This window comes from Haplochromis burtoni, unplaced genomic scaffold, assembly GCF_018398535.1.
Source record: "Haplochromis burtoni strain Fernald_Lab_line unplaced genomic scaffold, NCSU_Asbu1 Contig_348, whole genome shotgun sequence".
Classification (NCBI taxonomy): Eukaryota; Metazoa; Chordata; class Actinopteri; order Cichliformes; family Cichlidae; genus Haplochromis; species Haplochromis burtoni.
Window position 1 is genome coordinate 13,251 of NW_024582709.1, and position 18,582 is coordinate 31,832.

An 18,582-nucleotide genomic window follows, 5' to 3' on the forward strand; every position below is an offset into this window, starting at 1 on the left:
TCTGACTACAACTACACCAGTACCTACAACTACTCCTGTCCCTACAACCACTGCAGTGACTCCCTCGGTGACTACTGCTGCAGCTAACAGAGCATCCACTAGAGGTCATACAATGAGTGTAACACATTATGTCTGGATCAGCATTGCTTTTTCACTGCTTTTTAAGTAAGGTAAATAAACAGAAATTTAACTAGAACTGAATCAAAATCTGTTTTAGAAAAGTAATACTTTTAACTTTTTTTAAAATATGAGCCATTGCATTTTTGTAAAGGTGTAATTGAGCATCTCATATTTTTATTTTTTTATTTTTGGGGTGAAAATGGGAACATGGTATAATAACGTACATTTTGTTTGTTTGTTTTTTTCATTGCCTGCTAAAAAAGATCCAAGTAAACATATATATTGAATTCACTACATAAATAACATTAATACCCTCTCTTACAAAGTTATAGTTAATCTTTTCATAGATGAAATTGTAAAGTACTTGATTCATTTTAACCTGTGCACATAAAGTAGCAATTTCTTAGTTTCCAAAGCTGCATTTCATTCCCCAGTATAATGTAATAAGCAACTACTATCTGCTAAGGGAATGATGATTTAGACAACTTTTAGAAACAAAACTCCATTTGGAACATCCTGAGATGCCACCAGTCCAGACATCACTTCCGAATGAGACAGCTTGGATGCCTTTTGATGCTACTGTGGAAGATTTACAACAGGCTATTAATATATGATTTATATTTAAGAATTTTGTCAGAATCACAAAACAGTTTTAATGTGTTTAAGCAATAAATAAATGTGATTTCATCAGTTTATAACTGTCTCATTTTATTGTCTCATTCATGACCCACCAGTCATGAGACAGGAGGCACCACCATGCAGCAATACACTGTACTACAACAGCAACTGTTACATAGTCCCCACAGCTAAAGACGCACACACCACACCTAACAGTAGCCTGTACATAGAGGTTACAGCTAAGATCACAACACACACAAGGCAAAAGACCATTTAAAAATGAATTTGGCAAAAATAAAATGAAATGAATATGTACAGTGCAAAATCTGTTTTCTTTGTTTTTCAAAGAAGGTGAACCTTAACACACTAAAGAGCCATACAACTGGATTAAGAAGAGTGAACAGAAAAGTCTACACCTTCATGACTCAAAATTGCAGTGCACCAAGACAACATGAAATAGGTTTAATCAAAACATTTCACTTCAAATCAAGCCCGGTCATGTGAAAATCATTTGTCCATCTTTTGGGGGCAGGGTGGGCCTGAGTGTCAGTGTCCAGATCCTTTGTGGTCTCTCTGACAGCATGAGATGAAACAGAATGTTCCTTGGAAGTGAGAGAGTCCCAGGTATGGAACAGTTGCATGTTCACAACATGATAAACACCTGCATCCACACCGGAGTCCACCCAAGTGAGCCTGTAGTTAACATAACTGAGTCTCTGAGATACACACAATGGTCCCTCAAACAATGGTGCAAGTTTAACAGTAAAGTTAGACTGAGCGTCTGACCTTGCTTGTGTCCTAACTCTAACAAGGTCACCAAAACGAAATGTGGCATGTTGACGTCTCAAGTCATAGTAATGTTTTTGTCTGCCATGGCTATAGTCAAGAGCCGCTCTGGTTTGGTTGTGAGTTCCCTGTGGGGAGGCTTTAAGAGTCTCAGGGTAAAGTACACCCGGTTCATCAACACCTGCTGTAAAAGGCTGAGTGATAAGGTCAAGTGGGGTGTCCAACTCACGACAAATCTGAAGGAGAAACTTGTCCCATGATGTGTGCTTATCACCTACATAAGAGCAGATTGCAGTCTTCAGAGTCCAGTAGAAGCGTTCAGTAGCATTTGTCTGAGGGAGATATGCTGTAGTGAGTCTGTGCACCGAGTCTAAAGCAGAAACAACCTGTTCAAAAAGCTCACTCACAAAAGGAGACCGTCTGTCAGAAATCAGGTAAGTGGGTGTATCGTGTCTAGCAAAAATGTCAGTAACAAATTTAACAGCTGCTACCTGAGATGTAGCTTCTTTGACAGCACAGGCTTCAACCCACTTATTTAAATAGTCAACAAACACGATCAAATATGCATTACCAGCGGGGGTGCAGGGCACTGGCCCAACAAAATCCACATAGCCTACTCTCAGGGTTTCTGGGGGACAATGGGAACCACAAGACCTGCTGCTTTTTTTCTGATTTGGTATGGTGAGTTGGCACACTGAGCATAAAGTCACATGGTGCTTGACATCAGTAATAAAGTCACACGGTGTTTCACATCAGCTGCCATTTTGGGCCAGAAAAACCTAAAGCACAGTCCAGCCAGTGTCCTAGAAACACCCAGGTGAACTGCTGTGGGGTGATCATGGTAATAGACTAGCAAGGCGCCTCTCATGGAAACAGGGACAAACAGTTTCAGCTCTTTCAAAGGGTGCAAAGCACATGTAGACTTGGGGTCTCTGTGATACAAAAGAGAGTCATACTGTAACGTGCGGTGGAGATGAAGTCAGCCGCGGAGGTGTGCAGGTGGATAGCGAATGAGCAACAGCTTCTGCCTCTCCACAAGTAGTCATTTATTTAGAATATCAAAAATAAAAGTGCTACCTCTACCACACATTACTCGAGAGCACACTAGTCCGCATACACACAAGAGCATCCATTACAGGGACAGTGCGAAGAAGAACAAAAAGGGGGTGACACACCAGTCATGAGACAGGAGGCGCCACCATGTGGTGATACAATGCATTACAACAGCAACTGTTACAATACACAACATACTGTAACAAGGTAACACTGTCTTAGCTGTTCAGAGAGCTAAGAGTCCAAAGGTCCAGGCTGCCTATGACAGCGTGTTCTGTCGTCCTCTCACAAGTCAGAGGTAAACAGCGCATCTGGAACTTTGTTATGTGCGCCAAGTTTGTGCACTAGTGTGAAATCAAAGGCCTGCAGGTGAAGTGACCAGCGGACGAGTCGGAGTGTTGGGTTTTGATGAGACATGAGCCACCTGAGACTGTTGTGGTCAGTGAACATAGTAACATGAATGCCTTCAACATATGGGTGAAAGTGTTCAAGGGCCCATATCACAGAAAGGCACTCCTTCTCTGAAGTACAGTAGGGGAGTTCAGCTTTGTGAAGGGAGTTATACATCACTGGAGGTCAGGTCACTGAGGCAGTTAAATAATTCCTTGGTGGCATGGCCCCTGGGGTGGATGAGGTTCGCTCTGAGTTCCTCAAGGCTCTGGATGTTGTAGGTTTGTCTTGATTGGCACAGGTCTACAATGTCAGGTGGCAGTACCTGAGAACTGGTGGACTCGGGTGATGGCTCCCATCTTTAATAAGGGGAACCATTAGGTGTGCTCCAACTATAAGGAGATCACACTCCTCAGCCTCCCCATCAAAGTCTATGTCAGGGTGCTGGAAAGGTGAATCGCAGTCCATTAGATCCCATTGAGATCTGATATGTTTTGAGAATGTTCCTTTAATTTTTTGCAACAGTCCATTAATACAAAATCACCCATTTTTATTGTCATTCAAAAATTCTACTGCACCTATTTCCCCTCCTGCTAAGATCATTCTTGATGGTACATGTCTCCTGTTGTGCCATATATGATGACCCTGCTGACTTCCTGTTTACAGCATTACTGCATTTCTCTCATTTAGACAAATTACAGAATCATTATTTTTAATCATTTTATTGCATCTGTTAATCCTAAATACTGCATTTTTTAAAATCACCGGTACTGTAATTTCATGTGTACATATTTTAGAATGCTGTACTTTATCAACTTTCTTGGGGCTAGATATTAAGTCCCTCATTTAGACAGTGCTAGGTGGACGAGGCCTCTGGGTTTTCAAGCATACTTCATTATCTATCAAAAACAGTGGAGGTTATGTTATGGTAAAGCATGACTGTTTGACAGTGGAATCAGGTCATTAGTATTTATTGAAGCTATGACTGCTGACATAAGTAGCAGGATGAATTGTGAAGTATAAGCAAAGCAATCCAATAGTTTCTCAAGGCAAAGGAATGTAGTATACCTCAATTGCCAAGTCAGTTACTCAATCTCAACACAATAGAACTAAAAAGCTGCCTGAATGTTCTTTAGTTCTTAAACACAAAACTACAGGCAGGAAAGCATTTCAAGCAAACAAGCAAGAACTGAAGATGATCACAGACAGCGTTTAACACAATAGTGCCCTGCAGACTGAGAGTGATCCATACAGCAGAACGCTGCTGCAGGATTGCTCTCCCCCCGCTTCAGGACACCTACACCAGGAGATGCCGGACTAGAGCAGCGCAGATACTGAAGGACCCGTCCCATCCTGGCAACAAACTGTTCCAACTTCTGCAATCTGGTAGAAGGTTCCGCATCTTCCAGGCAAGGACAGAGAGACTCAAGAGGAGCTTCTATCCCCAAGCCATCCGGGCCCTAAACACACACACCCGCCCTCTCACATCATCTATAATTGACTGAGACAGGACTCTCTTCCAGACACTAAACCAAGGCACAATGTACATTCAAATTCCTTTAATTTTAAATATGTTTATATTGTCTATCCTGTAAAATAGTCAGATGTCTATTCATATTAATGTACAGAATTCACCTGCTTGCTGCTACTACTGCACATTCACCCAATGTATATACTATATATATAATGTTCTTCCTCTACCCCCCCCAATTTTTGCACATGTCGAGGAGCGTGTCAGGCTACATTTCACTGTGTGTTATACTTGTATAACTATGCATGTGTCAAATAAAGAACCTTGAACCTTGAACCTTGAACCACAGAAAAGGGTTAGCAGAGATTTCCAAGAAAAAGAAAACATGGTATGGACATCACCAAATGTTGATGTCCATGGGTTAATGTAAAAATCATTGTAAAAACCCACTGCGTTAAAGTATGGAGAATCAAGGCTGAAAGCGTGATTGATTGTTTGATTTAAAAGGCACTGTGGTTGTGTGCAGAAACTAAACTACGAGAAATGTTACTCTACAAGTGGTCACTATCATATCATTGTTCTTTTGCCATTTTCTGTTAATAGCATTCTTTCAGCGTCAGCATCTATTGTCAGAGCAAAGAAGTAAAAGCAAACGCAAAAATATGTCAGTTAGTGCACTACTGTCACTATAAACATAGGTTATCGAGATTCAAGATATTCAAGACAAAATATGACTTTGCTTAATCAACAGAAGGGAAGCTCATGAATGCCTTTGTGTGGGTTAGCAGGTCTTTTGTTTATTATTAAACTAGTGAGACTGTGAAAGCTTCCATCATGTCAACTGTTGTGACACACCCATTTGAAGTGCTGATAAATGTATTTGTCTTGAAAGTGGACAGTGGTATTACTATGTGTGGGGCAAGAGCTGTGTGGCCATTAGCACAAAGTCTCTGCACGATGTAGCTCACTGTCTTTTAGTATTTGGGAAGTATTTTATGTCTCTTTGTCGTTCTGTTTTTTCCCCTCTGCTTAAGAACCTTTTATACCTCTATTCATAACAGGTTTTAACTCTTACACAGTATTCTTTGTTTTGTTTTGGGGAGGGGGGGGGGTTTTTAGGTTTTATGGTCCAAAGTAAAGAACATGTTGTCTAAAACTTGCATTTAAAGTTAACATTCTGCATGTTCTGCTGTTAGTGTGTGGTTTAATACAACCTCAGAAAGTTAACAGTAAGTGTAAAGAAACTGTTAGGACTAAATCTTACATTCGGGTTCAGGCAGTGTCTACGTGTTAACTGATATCTTCTAATAACTTTAGGTAATATCAGTTATTGTTTTATGTGAATTAGCTTAAACTAGAAGTTAATTTAAAATCTTCTCTGACTGACAACAACATAAAAATGAACTTGTTCATGAGGGGAAATTGCCCCAAAAAAAGAAAGAAAGAAAAGAGAAGAGAAACATAAAACCATGTGTTTCTTTCCTTTCAAAGAAGAATATAATTCTAGTTCTAACAGGAACAGAAGACATCACCAAATGCTGATGTCGATGTAAAAATCATTGAAAAAATGCACTGAATGAAAGCTGATGTCAAATCATAGCTAAAAGGCTGCACTTCAATGCTGATTGTTTGGTTTAAAAGACACTGTGGCAGTGTGCAGAAATATGACTATAACAAATATGCCTGTCGAGCTGAAAAATGTTACTCTGTAAATTGTCACAATTCACACGTTGCTCTTTTTGTGATTTTCTATTGATAAAGTTCTAGAGCATTCTTTGAGTATTAGGCCCTTCTGTCAGACCAGAGAAGTAAAAACAGGTCAGCCAGTACACTATAGGCAACTGTTGCAAATAAAGAGAGATTATCTTGGCTATCTCGTTTTAGTTTGTACTCAATGATTCAGACCACAGTTAATACATGAAACAAAGATTCAAGACAAAATATGACATTGTGCAAGACTGTGAGGCTGAAATTGCACAGTGCAGATAAAATTCGTACTGAAAACCTGTCTGAAGGGTTCTTGTGCAATTATTTGTAAATGACTAAAAGTTGAGATTCCAAGTACATCGGGTTACAGTTTATTCACTTAGAGATTCATCATAGTTTCGTTGTGCATGTACAATGAAAATCAAGGGCTATTTTATTCTATTCTGTATCTGATCAACACAAAGCTTAGACTTCATTACCATCACAAAACAGCCGCACCATCACAGATGTAGCCACGCCAAAAAGAAAAACAGTGAAAGTACACACATCAGGGACAAGAAGAGAAAAAAAGAACTCTACTCGAACTGTGCGCCTAACTGGGAAACCAGCTTGAGGTCAGTAAAAAAAATACACCTCAGCACAAAAAAGCACATGAATATTCACATTTACACCATGTAAAGCACGTGACATGCATCGGAGGCATTTGGGGTGGGTGAGTGCGTATCAGTTTCAGTGTACATGCATGTGTATGTGTGTTCTATGTTCAGCATGAGAGAGTGTCCTTTCACCCAGTTAAGCGAAAGTTAACAGTACCCATCGTACCCTTGAAGGATTTTTTTTAGTGATAGATGACAGCGGAGTGTGATTAAAACAAAATGCAAAGGTCAGTTTCATATTCTGTGTGTCACAGACTTCTACGGCCACAGTAAGTGGGTGGGGCTGTGGAATAAAGCTTCATAGTAGTAGTATTTACTCGCCCCACTTTCTGTGTTCAGAAATTTCATTTCATTTCATTTATTTATTCATTTATTTCACACTTGGTACAACAATTCAAACAAACCAACCACACTTTCTATAAAAAAGCACTACACCCATGTGTGAAAAGGAGCAGGAAGAAGAAAATATTCTTATTAAACCCTGCCCCCTATCTACAATCCAATTTATATTACAAGTTGGCACCAAAAATCAAGGAACAAACTAACATTAACATTTATCGCCGGTCCTAACCCAAACCAAACAACAAATTTACAATCAGAATATACCACTCCACGTAGTAACAAGGTAACAATGAAATGAGAGTTAGATTACTACATTCAACTCCATACTCAAACAACTTATACGCTGGAATATTCCTTTAACTGAAATTAGTATTCATAGATAAGTGACAGATTAGCAACCAGTACAATATGTGTCATTTTGTTATACATTTACTCATACTCTTGATGTCACACTAAGATGCACAGATGATAAAACAAAAGCAGTTTGTGTGGGTGTTCTTTGGAATTCATCAGCTTAAGGGAGGCACAAATATAAGAGGAATGATTCAGAGCACACACACACACCCAAAGCACACTCAGATGCAGCCTAGAATTGAAGCAGAAAACACACATCTGACTATAGACTATAATCTACTTGAGTAAACAAAGTCTCACACTGAAGAAGTGCTAAAGACTGAATCCTACAAAACTACCTAAGAACGGTTCACACAGGTAAGATGGACAGTGAAACCTTTCTATAGTGTATCATAGAATTATTTTGGCATCTTAAACATATGTTGTACCATCTGTTTTTTCCTAGTATCCCATTTGTTTTTTCTATATTATTTTCAATATTAATGAATGGAAGTAAATGACCAATGCATTTGTATCAATCGTTTTTACATCTAAGTAAAATGTGAGGTCCAGTATAAAATTATCATATGATGTAGTGCTGATGTTAATAGCGTTAATCTGTTTAATAAAATATCAAACATGATCATTTCCACTTACTTTCAATGTGTAATAGTTGCACTGCTTTACATTAACTGCAAAGGCAGTCTCTGTGCTTGATCACATCCTTTTTGTCCCAAAAGGTTGATTCTGTTCAAATTGTCATGACCATTGATGAGAATAAACATTCATGGGGAGTTTCCATCAGGATTTCTTTTTCTTTCAGCATTACCATCCGGCCTACCTGCTCGACTATGACTACCAGGCAGTCAGTGATGCTTCTGGTGGTGCTGGTCCTCTCCCTCCCAGGTCTTATTCATAGCTTTAAACCACTCTTCAACTCGAATTCATTCACCCACCGTGAAATCACACGAACAGCAGTCCTTCGAAAGACAGCCGAGGTCTGCCGAGATATCGCTGCTTCTAAAGGACTGGACTTCAATCTGATTGTGAGTTAGACTTACAAAGAAACACAGCAAGAACAGTGATACATCTGTGCTTCGCTTAGTGTTTAACACTAACGAAAGAATATATGTTATTCTCATTCTAATGCTGTTGAGTGGAGAAATATATCAGTCAGCCACAACATGAATTACATTTTTCTTCGTACAGTTCAGTGTTGTGCTATAAAACCTCGTGTCCTACTATTCATGTTGGTGTCACTTTGATACATCCATCTCCATACATAATGACAAAGATTCTGTTGGATTGTGCTCAAGCAAGCCCAGTCAACAGAGGCCACACTGCTGCCAGTGGCCTCTTATCAAAATTAGTGGTGTCACCAGTGGGACCTGCACTTTATTACTATGTACTATATTACACACAAACTACTTTGCTGGTCATAATTGCTGATGATGAGATAAGACTACTCTTACCTTTAGCGCAATAGTTAGTACTAATTTTGGTTAACATGCGAATAACATATTTAAGGAGTTGTAATATACAAATTTATTGTCTCCAGATTGATAACAACTTGTCAGCTGGCGAGGTGCAAAGGGCCTGTTCGTCTATGGATACCTTCACATCTTTCGTTTCCACCATCAAGTTTGAAACTGCCATTGCTTCTATGTACCTCAGCAATGCAGCGGTGGATGCGGTTTTTCTGCTGAGTGCAGCACGCCATTTTGACGATGAGACCTTCCAGGAAGGACGGGATATCATCACTGAAGGTACCTCAAAGCTTGTCAATAATAGTTTAATAATGAAAATAATAATGTTATACTATGTATAACTAACTCATGTGAATACAGATCTATAGAATTCAACAGCCTAATGAAGAAAAGTGTTTAGAATTAGGGTTTGGTAAATAACAGAAAATCAAAAAACAAAAACTGAAATCTAGAAAGAATTTTTGTAACATTTCTCATTTCAACAAGGTTTGTAGCAATTCCCACAAAAGTCTTACATACTTGAAAGTTCTATATCTAGGGAAGGAAAGTGATGTTACAGATTACTTCAGTACTCAACAAACAAGACTTGTTTGTCAGTTGGAACTGCCAACTTCAATCAGAAATCTTGCAGAATAACATCTTCAACATTCACACACACACACACACACACACACACACACACACACACACACACACACACACACTGTAACACTGCTTTGAGTGGATAAAGACTGGTGATGTAATGCTGTAATTCAGGTTTTGCAGTGCAGGCTACACTATTGCAGCTTGTGTCTAATCTGTTGTATTTTAATAATAAGGTGCATCTGTGGTGAAGGCGCATGCTAAGAAAGAAAACTATATCCGAGGGAGGTGGTCTCTAGGGCAAATCTGTCACACTCTACAGGTACCGATACTTAATTTACTGCTAATTTGTTAAGACTGCTAGATGACAGCATTGTGTAATTAAAACAAAATGCAAAGGTGATATTCTAAATTTGTTTTCATTTTCTGTATATGAAGGACTTCTACAGCCACAGTAACTGGGTGGAGCTGGGAAATAAAGCTCCATACAGTGCTCTGATCAGACCTGACCAACCTCTTAAGAACTTGGCAGGTAGGAGTTGAGAATTTCCAGTTTAAATATGATCTAGATTAAATTTGTAGTAGTATTTGTAATGTTTATTTTCAAAATATAAATCAATATTTTTTTCTTTGTTATTTGATATTTCTGCAGGACAAAATACTCCAACTTGCAGAAGTTGCGTAGGAGAGAACTGTACCAACAACATTCTGCCTGATGTGCTGAACCAGGGACTTCTGACATCAGGCTACTTTAGCATCATCTCCTCATCAAAACCTACAGGTAACTTGGAGCAATCATCTCTTTTGATGTGTTATGATAAAGTCTTTGTATGTTTTCAATATCTCTTGACAAAAGGATAAAATGTTATCCCTGTTCAAAGGTAAATGCAGTCACGGTGGATCTGCTGATAGCACAAGCAGGAGGGATCCAGTGGGCGGGATCAATAAGGATACACTTAATTCCAGTCATGGCTTCCGTCACAATGAAGCAGCTAATCTGGCTATTCGTGCCACCATGGAGCTTCTGGAGGACATCAGATTAGCAGCTGGAGACACAAACTTCACGAGGTAAAGCTAGCTCTCAAGTCTCACACAAGAGGAAACAAATGTGGGGAAAATGGAGCTGCAGCACATGATAAAAAATAAACATTTAAACATTCCTGCGCCTCTTGCTTTTTATTGAATTGATCATCATTTTTAGATTAGATTTAGATGTGCGGGATTAAAAAAAAAGGTTTGTCTGAGGTATTTCTGTGCATGGAGCTATATTTTTCTGCATCTCAAATACAGACGTTGTAGACTGCCACCATTTGTGTTTCAGTTTCTAGTGGCCTTTTTATTAGCTTCAATCTTAGCTGACAGAGAAGTGTCAGAGCTGTGGTCTTCTGTTGCTGTAGATAGCCTACTTCAAGGTTAAAGGTGTTGTGCATTCAGAGATGGTCTTCTACATAGTGAGTGGTTATTTCTTTCTTATTCACCTAAAGCACTCTGGCCACTGGTGTCTTGTAACGTCTGACATCAACAAGACATTTTCACCCAGAGAACTGCAGCTCACTGGATATTACCATCTCCGTAAACACTGGAGATGGTTATGTGGCAAAATCAAAGTCGAACAGCAGTTTTCTGCAGCACTCAGACCAACTTGTCAGGCAGCAACAACTAAGCCACGTTCTAAGTCATTTAAATCTTCCCCTCCTTTTCTGATGCTCAGTTAAAACTTCAGATCATCTTGGACATGTTCACATGCCTAAATACATGGGGTTCATGCAATGTGACCTGATAGTTAGATAGTTGTGTTAACGAGGAGTTAAACAGGTGTTCCTAATAAGTGTATTTTTCCCTGCTAATGAATTAAGCATCAATGAAACCATAGTTTCATTAATGCTTGTGAAAAAAGAAAATGCATAGGCTTTGACAATCATCATACTCTTAAAGACTACTGCTTCATCATGCGTAGCTGCTGTTAGCACCACTCCAGTCTGTATTCTCATCTCTGATTTTTGCGGATGATGTGGTTCTGTTGGCTTCATCGGGTGGGGACCTCCAGCTCGCACTGGAACGGTTCGCAGCCGAGTGTGAAGCAGTGGGAATGAGGATCAGACCCTCCAAATCTGAGGTCATCGTTCTCAGCCGGAAAAGTGTGGAGTGCCCACTCCGGTTCGGGGATGAGTTCCTTCCCCAAGTGGAGGAGTTCAAGTATCTCGGGTCTTGTTCGCGAGTGATGGGAGAAGGGAGCCGGAGATCGACAGACGGATTGGGGCTGCAGCTGCAGTAATGCGGACGCTGCACCGGTCCGTCGTGGTGAAGAGGGAGCTGAGTGTAAAAGCGAAGCTCTCAATTTACCGGTCGATCTACGTCCCTACCCTCACCTATGGCCACGAGCTGTGGGTAGTGACCGAAAGAACGAGATCGCGGATACAAGCGGCAGAAATGAGCTTCCTCCGAAGGGTGGCTGGCCTCTCCCTTAGAGATAGGGTGAGAAGTTCGGCCATCCGGGAGGGGCTCAGAGTAGAGCCGCTGCTGCTCCACATCGAAAGGAGCCAGCTGAGGTGGTTCGGGCATCTGACAAGGATGCCCCCTGGGCGCCTCCTGGGTGAGGTGTTCCAGGCATGTCCCACCGGGAGGAGGCCCCGGGGCAGACCCAGGACACGCTGGAGAGATTATATCTCTCGGCTGGCCTGGGAACGCCTTGGTGTTCCCCCGGATAAGCTGGAGGAGGTGGCTGGGGAGAGGGAGGTCTGGGCCTCTTTGCTTAGGCTGCTGCCCCCGCGACCCGGCCTCGGATAAAGCGGATGAAGATGGATGGATGGATGATGGATGAAACCATAGTTTCAAAGAAATCAGATTAATAATATGAAAATATGTAATTTGTTGTTTTTTTTTTTCTCATGTTTGTTTCTACAGACTGATGGGCCTCTCCCAGTCTCCTGTGTTGTGTTTTGTCATAGACACAACAGGAAGTATGAGTGATGACATTGATGAAGCAAAGAGGGTTTCTTTTGAGATCATTGACAGAAAAAGGGGAACAGGAGAGGAACCCTCTGGTTATATATTGGTACCTTTCAATGACCCAGGTAGATCATTTACAGGGTGAATTTGTGCTTTGTTATGTAGAAAAGATGTTGTTTGAAAATAGAATATTGTAATAATGATTATTACATTATTATAGACTTAATTTGGGAGTTAATTTTCTGTTTTCCATATGAATGAGAATATAATAGCAGCTGTGTTTGTAGCAAATCTTTAAAAGAGCAAATGTGTCACTTTGAACATTTTTTTTTTAATTTTATTCTTCTATGTGCAGATTTTGGACCGATAGTTATGACATCTAATGCAGACATCTTCAAAGGAAAGATCAACAGTTTGACTGCGGATGGAGGAGGAGATGCCCCAGAAATGGCCTTGTCTGGACTGCAGGTGCTAACAACATAACAAACTGTTTTCTACTTTAGACAAAAGTTTAAAAACATCATATTTGATTTGGGAGAAAAAAATGGTATAGAAAAAGTATAGACACAGTGTTCTCAGAATGACCTTTTATTATTAAACACGTGTTGTTGAGGTGGCCAGAAATGCAACTTTTCACTCAGACTGTATTTTTTATTATTATTATTAATTATTAATTGTTGATACTTTGTCCTGTCTTTCATACAAATAATATTGAAGCTTGCACTGACAGCAGCTCCACCCTTCTCTGAGATTTTTCTCTTCACTGATGCTCCAGCTAAAGACGCCCACCTTAAAAACACCATTATTGCTCTTATGGAGAGCACCAAATCTCAGGTAAGAGTGAACTTTGTATCATCCTTGCTCTTAAAAATGTCATTTTTGGCATGTAACATCTGATAATTTGTATAACATTTGTCTTGAAATGAAGAACATTATCTGAAGTTCGGAGGGACCAAACTTTTTAAACAGGTTCCCCACACACCTGTATGTGTGTTTTTTTCTGTGCTCCAACCTCCTTTCCTTTGCATGTTTTTCATCGTCTGTCAAGGCTGCCAGGCCTGAAAGCTGCTGCCTCTGGCCTAGCTCATTGATTACCATTCATCTTTCATCTTCATTATCAATAAATGTTTTCCACTTAGGCTTGTGGTCCTTGATAGTGAAAAGAAATTTTAAAAATTTTTTCCTCATGCTTGCAGGTTACTTTCATGCTCACAGGCTTTGCAGCAGTTCGACGTCGCCGCAGAACCTCTCAGGGTGTGGCTCCACGTGTAATGGGTCGATCTGCTGTCCAGTTATACCAAGACCTAGCTCAAGCTTCTGGAGGTCAGGCGATTCAGGTCACTAAGTCAGAACTCTCTCTGGCTACCAGTGTTATAGTAGACTCATCAGCCAGCGCTGTGGTAAGGCATCAATCAAGAGAATCATATCTGACTGAAGATCACACTGTGTGAGGAAATGTGATGTTTCTCTCCTTTTTCTCTTAGGTGACAGTTTTTCAGGCATCAAGGAATCCTGGAAGGCCTGACAGTTTTAATTTTACTGTTGATAGCTCATTACAGAACATAACAGCTTACATCACAGGAGACTCAGCTCTCACCTTCAGCCTCACCAGCTCCACAGGTTTTGTCATCATGAATGTCTGTTTACCCTGTAGCAAATATGATAGAAATTTAAACTCATGTATGCAAATTGAATGCATATAGTATATTATTATACTATATTGAATATTTATAGTATATATATACATATTATTTGTTTATTTTTAATTTAATGAGAAGGTTCACGAAACACATTTTCTGCCGAGTATTTCATGGTTCAGGCTTTTAATTCTAAGGCTCTATTTGATGCATTTGTTTTATTAAACTTCTACTTCTTACACTGTCATGTTGAAAACACCTTTATAATAGTTTGTCCCTCTCCTCCAGGTGTATCTCAGACTTCCAGTCAGTCCAGTGGGCCTTTGGCATTTGTCACCACAGCAGGAAACTTGCGTCGTTTAAGCCTCAACACTGATAATGAAACGGGCCTATGGCAACTCAGTGTTAGCTCAAATAACCCTTACCTAGTTAAGGTTACAGGTCAGTATTATGGAAGCTTATTTTTAGGCTCTGAGTTGCATGAAATGTTTTAGAAAAAATGTATTTACAAGGTCTGTTTCTACTTCTGAACATACGTATTCCATCCCTTCTGATCTATTTTGTGTATCAGGTCAAAGTTCAGTGGACTTCATTTATAACCTTGTCGAAGAGCACGAGGGAGCCCATGGGGACTTCAGTGTAAAAGAAGGACGTCCTCTCTCAGGTCAGGCTACTTTTATGGTGACTGTTTGTTCATTTTTATAGTTGTAAAGTTCTGTTGTGGTAGACAATTTTCTACACTGTCCAAAGAGTCATCTTTTAATCAACAGCAACAATCGTTTGTCTTGAAAAAGTTACTCTGTGCCCCAAAGGTTTATGCTACATCATGTTACAGTCAGTACAGTTCAAACTTAACTATTCTGTCCTTTAGCTTACCTTTTTTATTTGTGCAGGTTGTGTTTCGCTTTAAGGGCATGTCATACTGATACTCATTTAGTTACCTTTTTTTCTTTACCTGTCTTTCAGGTGGTAATACCAGCTTCTTGGTCACTGTGACAGGAAGTGACACAGTAAAGGTCACAGAAGTCACACTGTTTGACAGCTCAGGTCCGACAGAGGTCAAAGGATCATTGCAGGTGTGAGGCCGTCTATCTGACAGATAAGGCTTAGTTGAAGTTGGAGTCATGCATTAATCCCAAGTGTCACCAGCAAATCTACAACGCAGTGACTGAAAAAGAAAAAAAACATAGTGTTCATTGGTCCAGTAGAAATCACGAGCTGTGAATAAACCTCAGTGAAATGAAGAAGTATTTGCTTGAAATGATAATATTACTACATACTACAGAGATATTGTTGGTATTTCAGAGCTTAATTAATATTGTGTGAATTTACAAGGCAGAAGTTTTAATTTTAATTAAATGAAGGCCGCTATTTTTTGCTACACTATTTAATAGCAGCCAATTTTCAAACCTTAAATACATGAATGTCCTGCAACATCCACAAATAGTCCTCGCACTCGCCCTACCCTGCCATAAGGATGTAGTCATATATTGTTTGGTTTGGTTACTGTTAATCTGTTGACAATGCATGTCACTGCTTTTTCTCTCATGCAGTCATTAGGAAGCAACGATTTCCTGGTGACATTTAGTGGAATCCCAGCAGGTGAGTTTGTGCTTATCCTGAAAGGAGAGGCCAGCAGCTCCACTTCCAGGTCCACTTCAAGCAGCTTCCAGAGACAAGCGTCCACACAGATCAAGACCTCCAGCATCTCTGTCACTGTGAGATCAGTTAATGTGTGCTTTCTGAAGAATCCTTAACCTCACCATAAGTAAACTGAAACATTTTTACATTGATTTTTTTAACTTTATATAATTTGCAATAGCCATCTATGTAAATAAGTCTACAATCATAAACAACAGCCATTCCTACTGTGCTTCTTTCATTGTGAAGTCATGTCATTATGCATCAACATATTATTATCTACAATCTTTAAAAAAAAAAATAATTCCCCTGCTCCTCTCTCCCTCTCTTCTTGTCCAGGCCCAAGCCAATAATACCAATATCGAGCCGGGCACCACTATCTCCATCCCCTTCACAGTCGCCGCAACTGCTGATGGAGTTATAACTGACTCTACAACTGAGACATTTACAGTGCGAGTCAGCAATGACCGCAGTTACACTTCCACTTCACCCAGCAGTGTTACTACTGTAGCAGGCAGTGGTGGTAAAGCCAATGGCACCGTGACCCTAACGGCTCCATCCAGTGCTGCATCAGGATCAGACGTGACCCTCACCATTGAGGGAGAAAACGCCGCTGCCACCGACATCAACTATGTAGTTCTCAGGTTTTCTGTGACTGCTAAGGTGAGTGATAATGGTTAGAATATTTTTCAACATTATTCTTAATTCTGTAATAATTAATGATCACGTACATAATATATCAAAAAGAAATCGTTGTTATTTTTATTTCAAATGAAAGATTCAATTTCATACGCAATTCGTTTTAAGATTGTTGTCTTGCAGTTACAGTAAGGCTTTATGTGTCATACTTCTCTTGTGAATCATTATACATTAATTGAAACTGAATATGTTAAATTGTTTGTCATGGGTTGCTAGACAAGGACACAAATGCCAGACTGGCTGAAAAAAAATAAAACACACCTTTATGTATAAGAAAGACACACGAGAAACAAATCACAAAAATGAAAAAGGGAGAACTGAGGATATTAATACTCAAATGATGATTAGGTGAATGTGGAACAGGCGGGTAAACAAACAAGTGCAAACAATCAAGGACGAGATAAAGAAAGTAAAACTAAATGCAAGACAAAAATAGTATTAAAATAAGACAGAAATGTGAGAGCAATCAGCACAAAGGCAAATACCCAACAAGAAAGACATGGGAGGCAGGATAAACTGAATCTAACTGACACGCAAAGATCTAATTAGTGTTCTTTTCTTTTTATCTTTAATAACTGGTGTGACACATACCCAACCACCCAGTACTTTTCATTCTTTTCATATTTCTGTCTCCAGGTGACAGATGTTAACCGCCCAGTTTGCCAGGTAGTCAACACATCAACCTGTGATTCCACTTCATTGCTTTGTGCTTCCTCCCAGTGGGAGTTCATTGCCAATTTCACTGATGGCATCAATGGAACTGGCATTGAGAGTGTAACCATCAGCCAAGGGAATGGTACTCTGAATATGAGCACAGTGGTTGAAGCAGGGGGTGAGAATATTACCCTGGTTACCTACACTGCCTCCTGCTGCTCACCGATTGTGGAGCTGACTGCTGTAGATAGTGTAGGAAATGTGGGGACATGTGTGGGACAGGCTAGAGTGCTTACCACACCTCCTCCTACGACAATGACCCCTGCAACTACAACAACCCCTGCAACTACAACGACCCCTGCAACTACAACGACCCCTGCAACTACATCTGCAGTTCAAACAACATCCACCGGAGGGTACACTTTGAACATATCAACCATTGTTTGGCTCACTGTTGTGTTCTCTGTACTTTGGAAGTAAAAGAGAACAAATGGAAATTGCACTGTGTTTGTAATTTGTGACATATGAGCCAAGTGACCCATCTTTGATTGCTGAGCTGAAATGGCTATGAAGCAACACACTGAGAAAAGTATCTTTAAATACTAACACCTTCTATTACCCAGGCATGTTTTTGTGTTTAAATTGTAAACACTTTAAATACATCAACTTTTTGGCCTGTTAATTTCTGTAATTTCCTAGAATAAATTATTATGTAGTAAACAAGATTATAAAGTGATTCCACTACATAAAATCAGCATTAATGTTCTCTCTTATATTTCTACAGTCAGTCTTTGCATAGGTGGAAATACAGTATCAAATTCTTTTCAACCTGTCCACTTAACGGAGCAATTTCCTAGTTTCGAAAGCTGCTTTTTCATTCCACAGTATCATGTAAACAGCCATTACTTCCTTTTCTTACCTGCTCCTGGTATCTCTTTCTTGTCTCTGAGAAGTCACCAATCCAGACATCGCTTTCTTTGTGTGTTACCACTGAAGATTTGTAACAACCTACTGAAATACAACATTATATATATAAGAACACATACATATAAAAAAATGTTGACTTTAATTAAAACGTAAATAAATGTGATTTTAATCAATTTACAGATGTGAACTCATTATTTCTCACAGCTTTATTGACTAGATGAACCTTTTTGCAGTTTTCCAGAAACAGTTATTTCCCTAAAATAGAAATCTTTCTTGTAGAGGTTAGTTTTCCCAGGAACTACCTGGCAACTGGACTAAAGCACAGGAAAAAGTTCCAGTGACAAACCAGGGAAAGCATCTGGATTCTCACTGTAGCACCAAGAAAAAACACCATTTAATATGTTAGAAGTGTGCTAAATTATTCTTGAGTGGTTTAACTTTGCCTTTATATTTGGATTCCAAAGCATATTAATAATGTAGTTATTATTACTCAGCTGGAGACTGGAAGGTCATTTTACAATTACAGTTTT

At 39.6% G+C, this 18,582-nt stretch overlaps 1 protein-coding gene across 2 annotated transcripts; it reads left to right on the plus strand.

Annotated features, from left to right (window-relative positions):
• Positions 1–7,693: 7,693 nt before the first annotated feature.
• On the plus strand, positions 7,694–18,229 carry LOC102299229 (von Willebrand factor A domain-containing protein 7). 2 transcript variants are annotated; one of them, XM_042228768.1, is made up of 18 exons: positions 7,695–7,854; positions 8,300–8,522; positions 9,035–9,242; positions 9,782–9,867; positions 9,984–10,077; positions 10,198–10,326; positions 10,427–10,613; positions 12,450–12,619; positions 12,850–12,962; positions 13,212–13,328; positions 13,691–13,894; positions 13,979–14,114; positions 14,420–14,572; positions 14,703–14,795; positions 15,098–15,207; positions 15,685–15,849; positions 16,112–16,435; positions 17,108–18,229. In XM_042228768.1, exons 2-18 carry the CDS (start codon positions 8,328–8,330, stop codon positions 17,603–17,605), a joined length of 2,982 nt encoding a protein of 993 aa, XP_042084702.1. In that variant the 5' UTR covers positions 7,695–7,854; positions 8,300–8,327; the 3' UTR covers positions 17,606–18,229. The 2 variants fall into 2 exon arrangements, with proteins under 2 accessions (XP_042084703.1, XP_042084702.1); XM_042228769.1 differs by lacking the exons at positions 9,782–9,867; positions 9,984–10,077 and having other exon boundaries at positions 7,694–7,854.
• The last annotated feature ends 353 nt before the right edge of the window (positions 18,230–18,582 follow it).

What these genes read in the sequence shown, in the direction of transcription:
- LOC102299229 (XM_042228768.1), top strand. Translation starts at nt 8,328, where the DNA reads ATGACTACCAGGCAGTCAGTGATGCTTCTGGTGGTGCTGGTCCTCTCC. An exon ending in GACTGGACTTCAATCTGATT is followed by an intron (nt 8,523 to 9,034) that starts GTGAGTTAGACT and finishes TATTGTCTCCAG; the next exon opens with ATTGATAACAACTTGTCAGC. An exon ending in CCTCCAGCATCTCTGTCACT is followed by an intron (nt 15,850 to 16,111) that starts GTGAGATCAGTT and finishes CTTCTTGTCCAG; the next exon opens with GCCCAAGCCAATAATACCAA.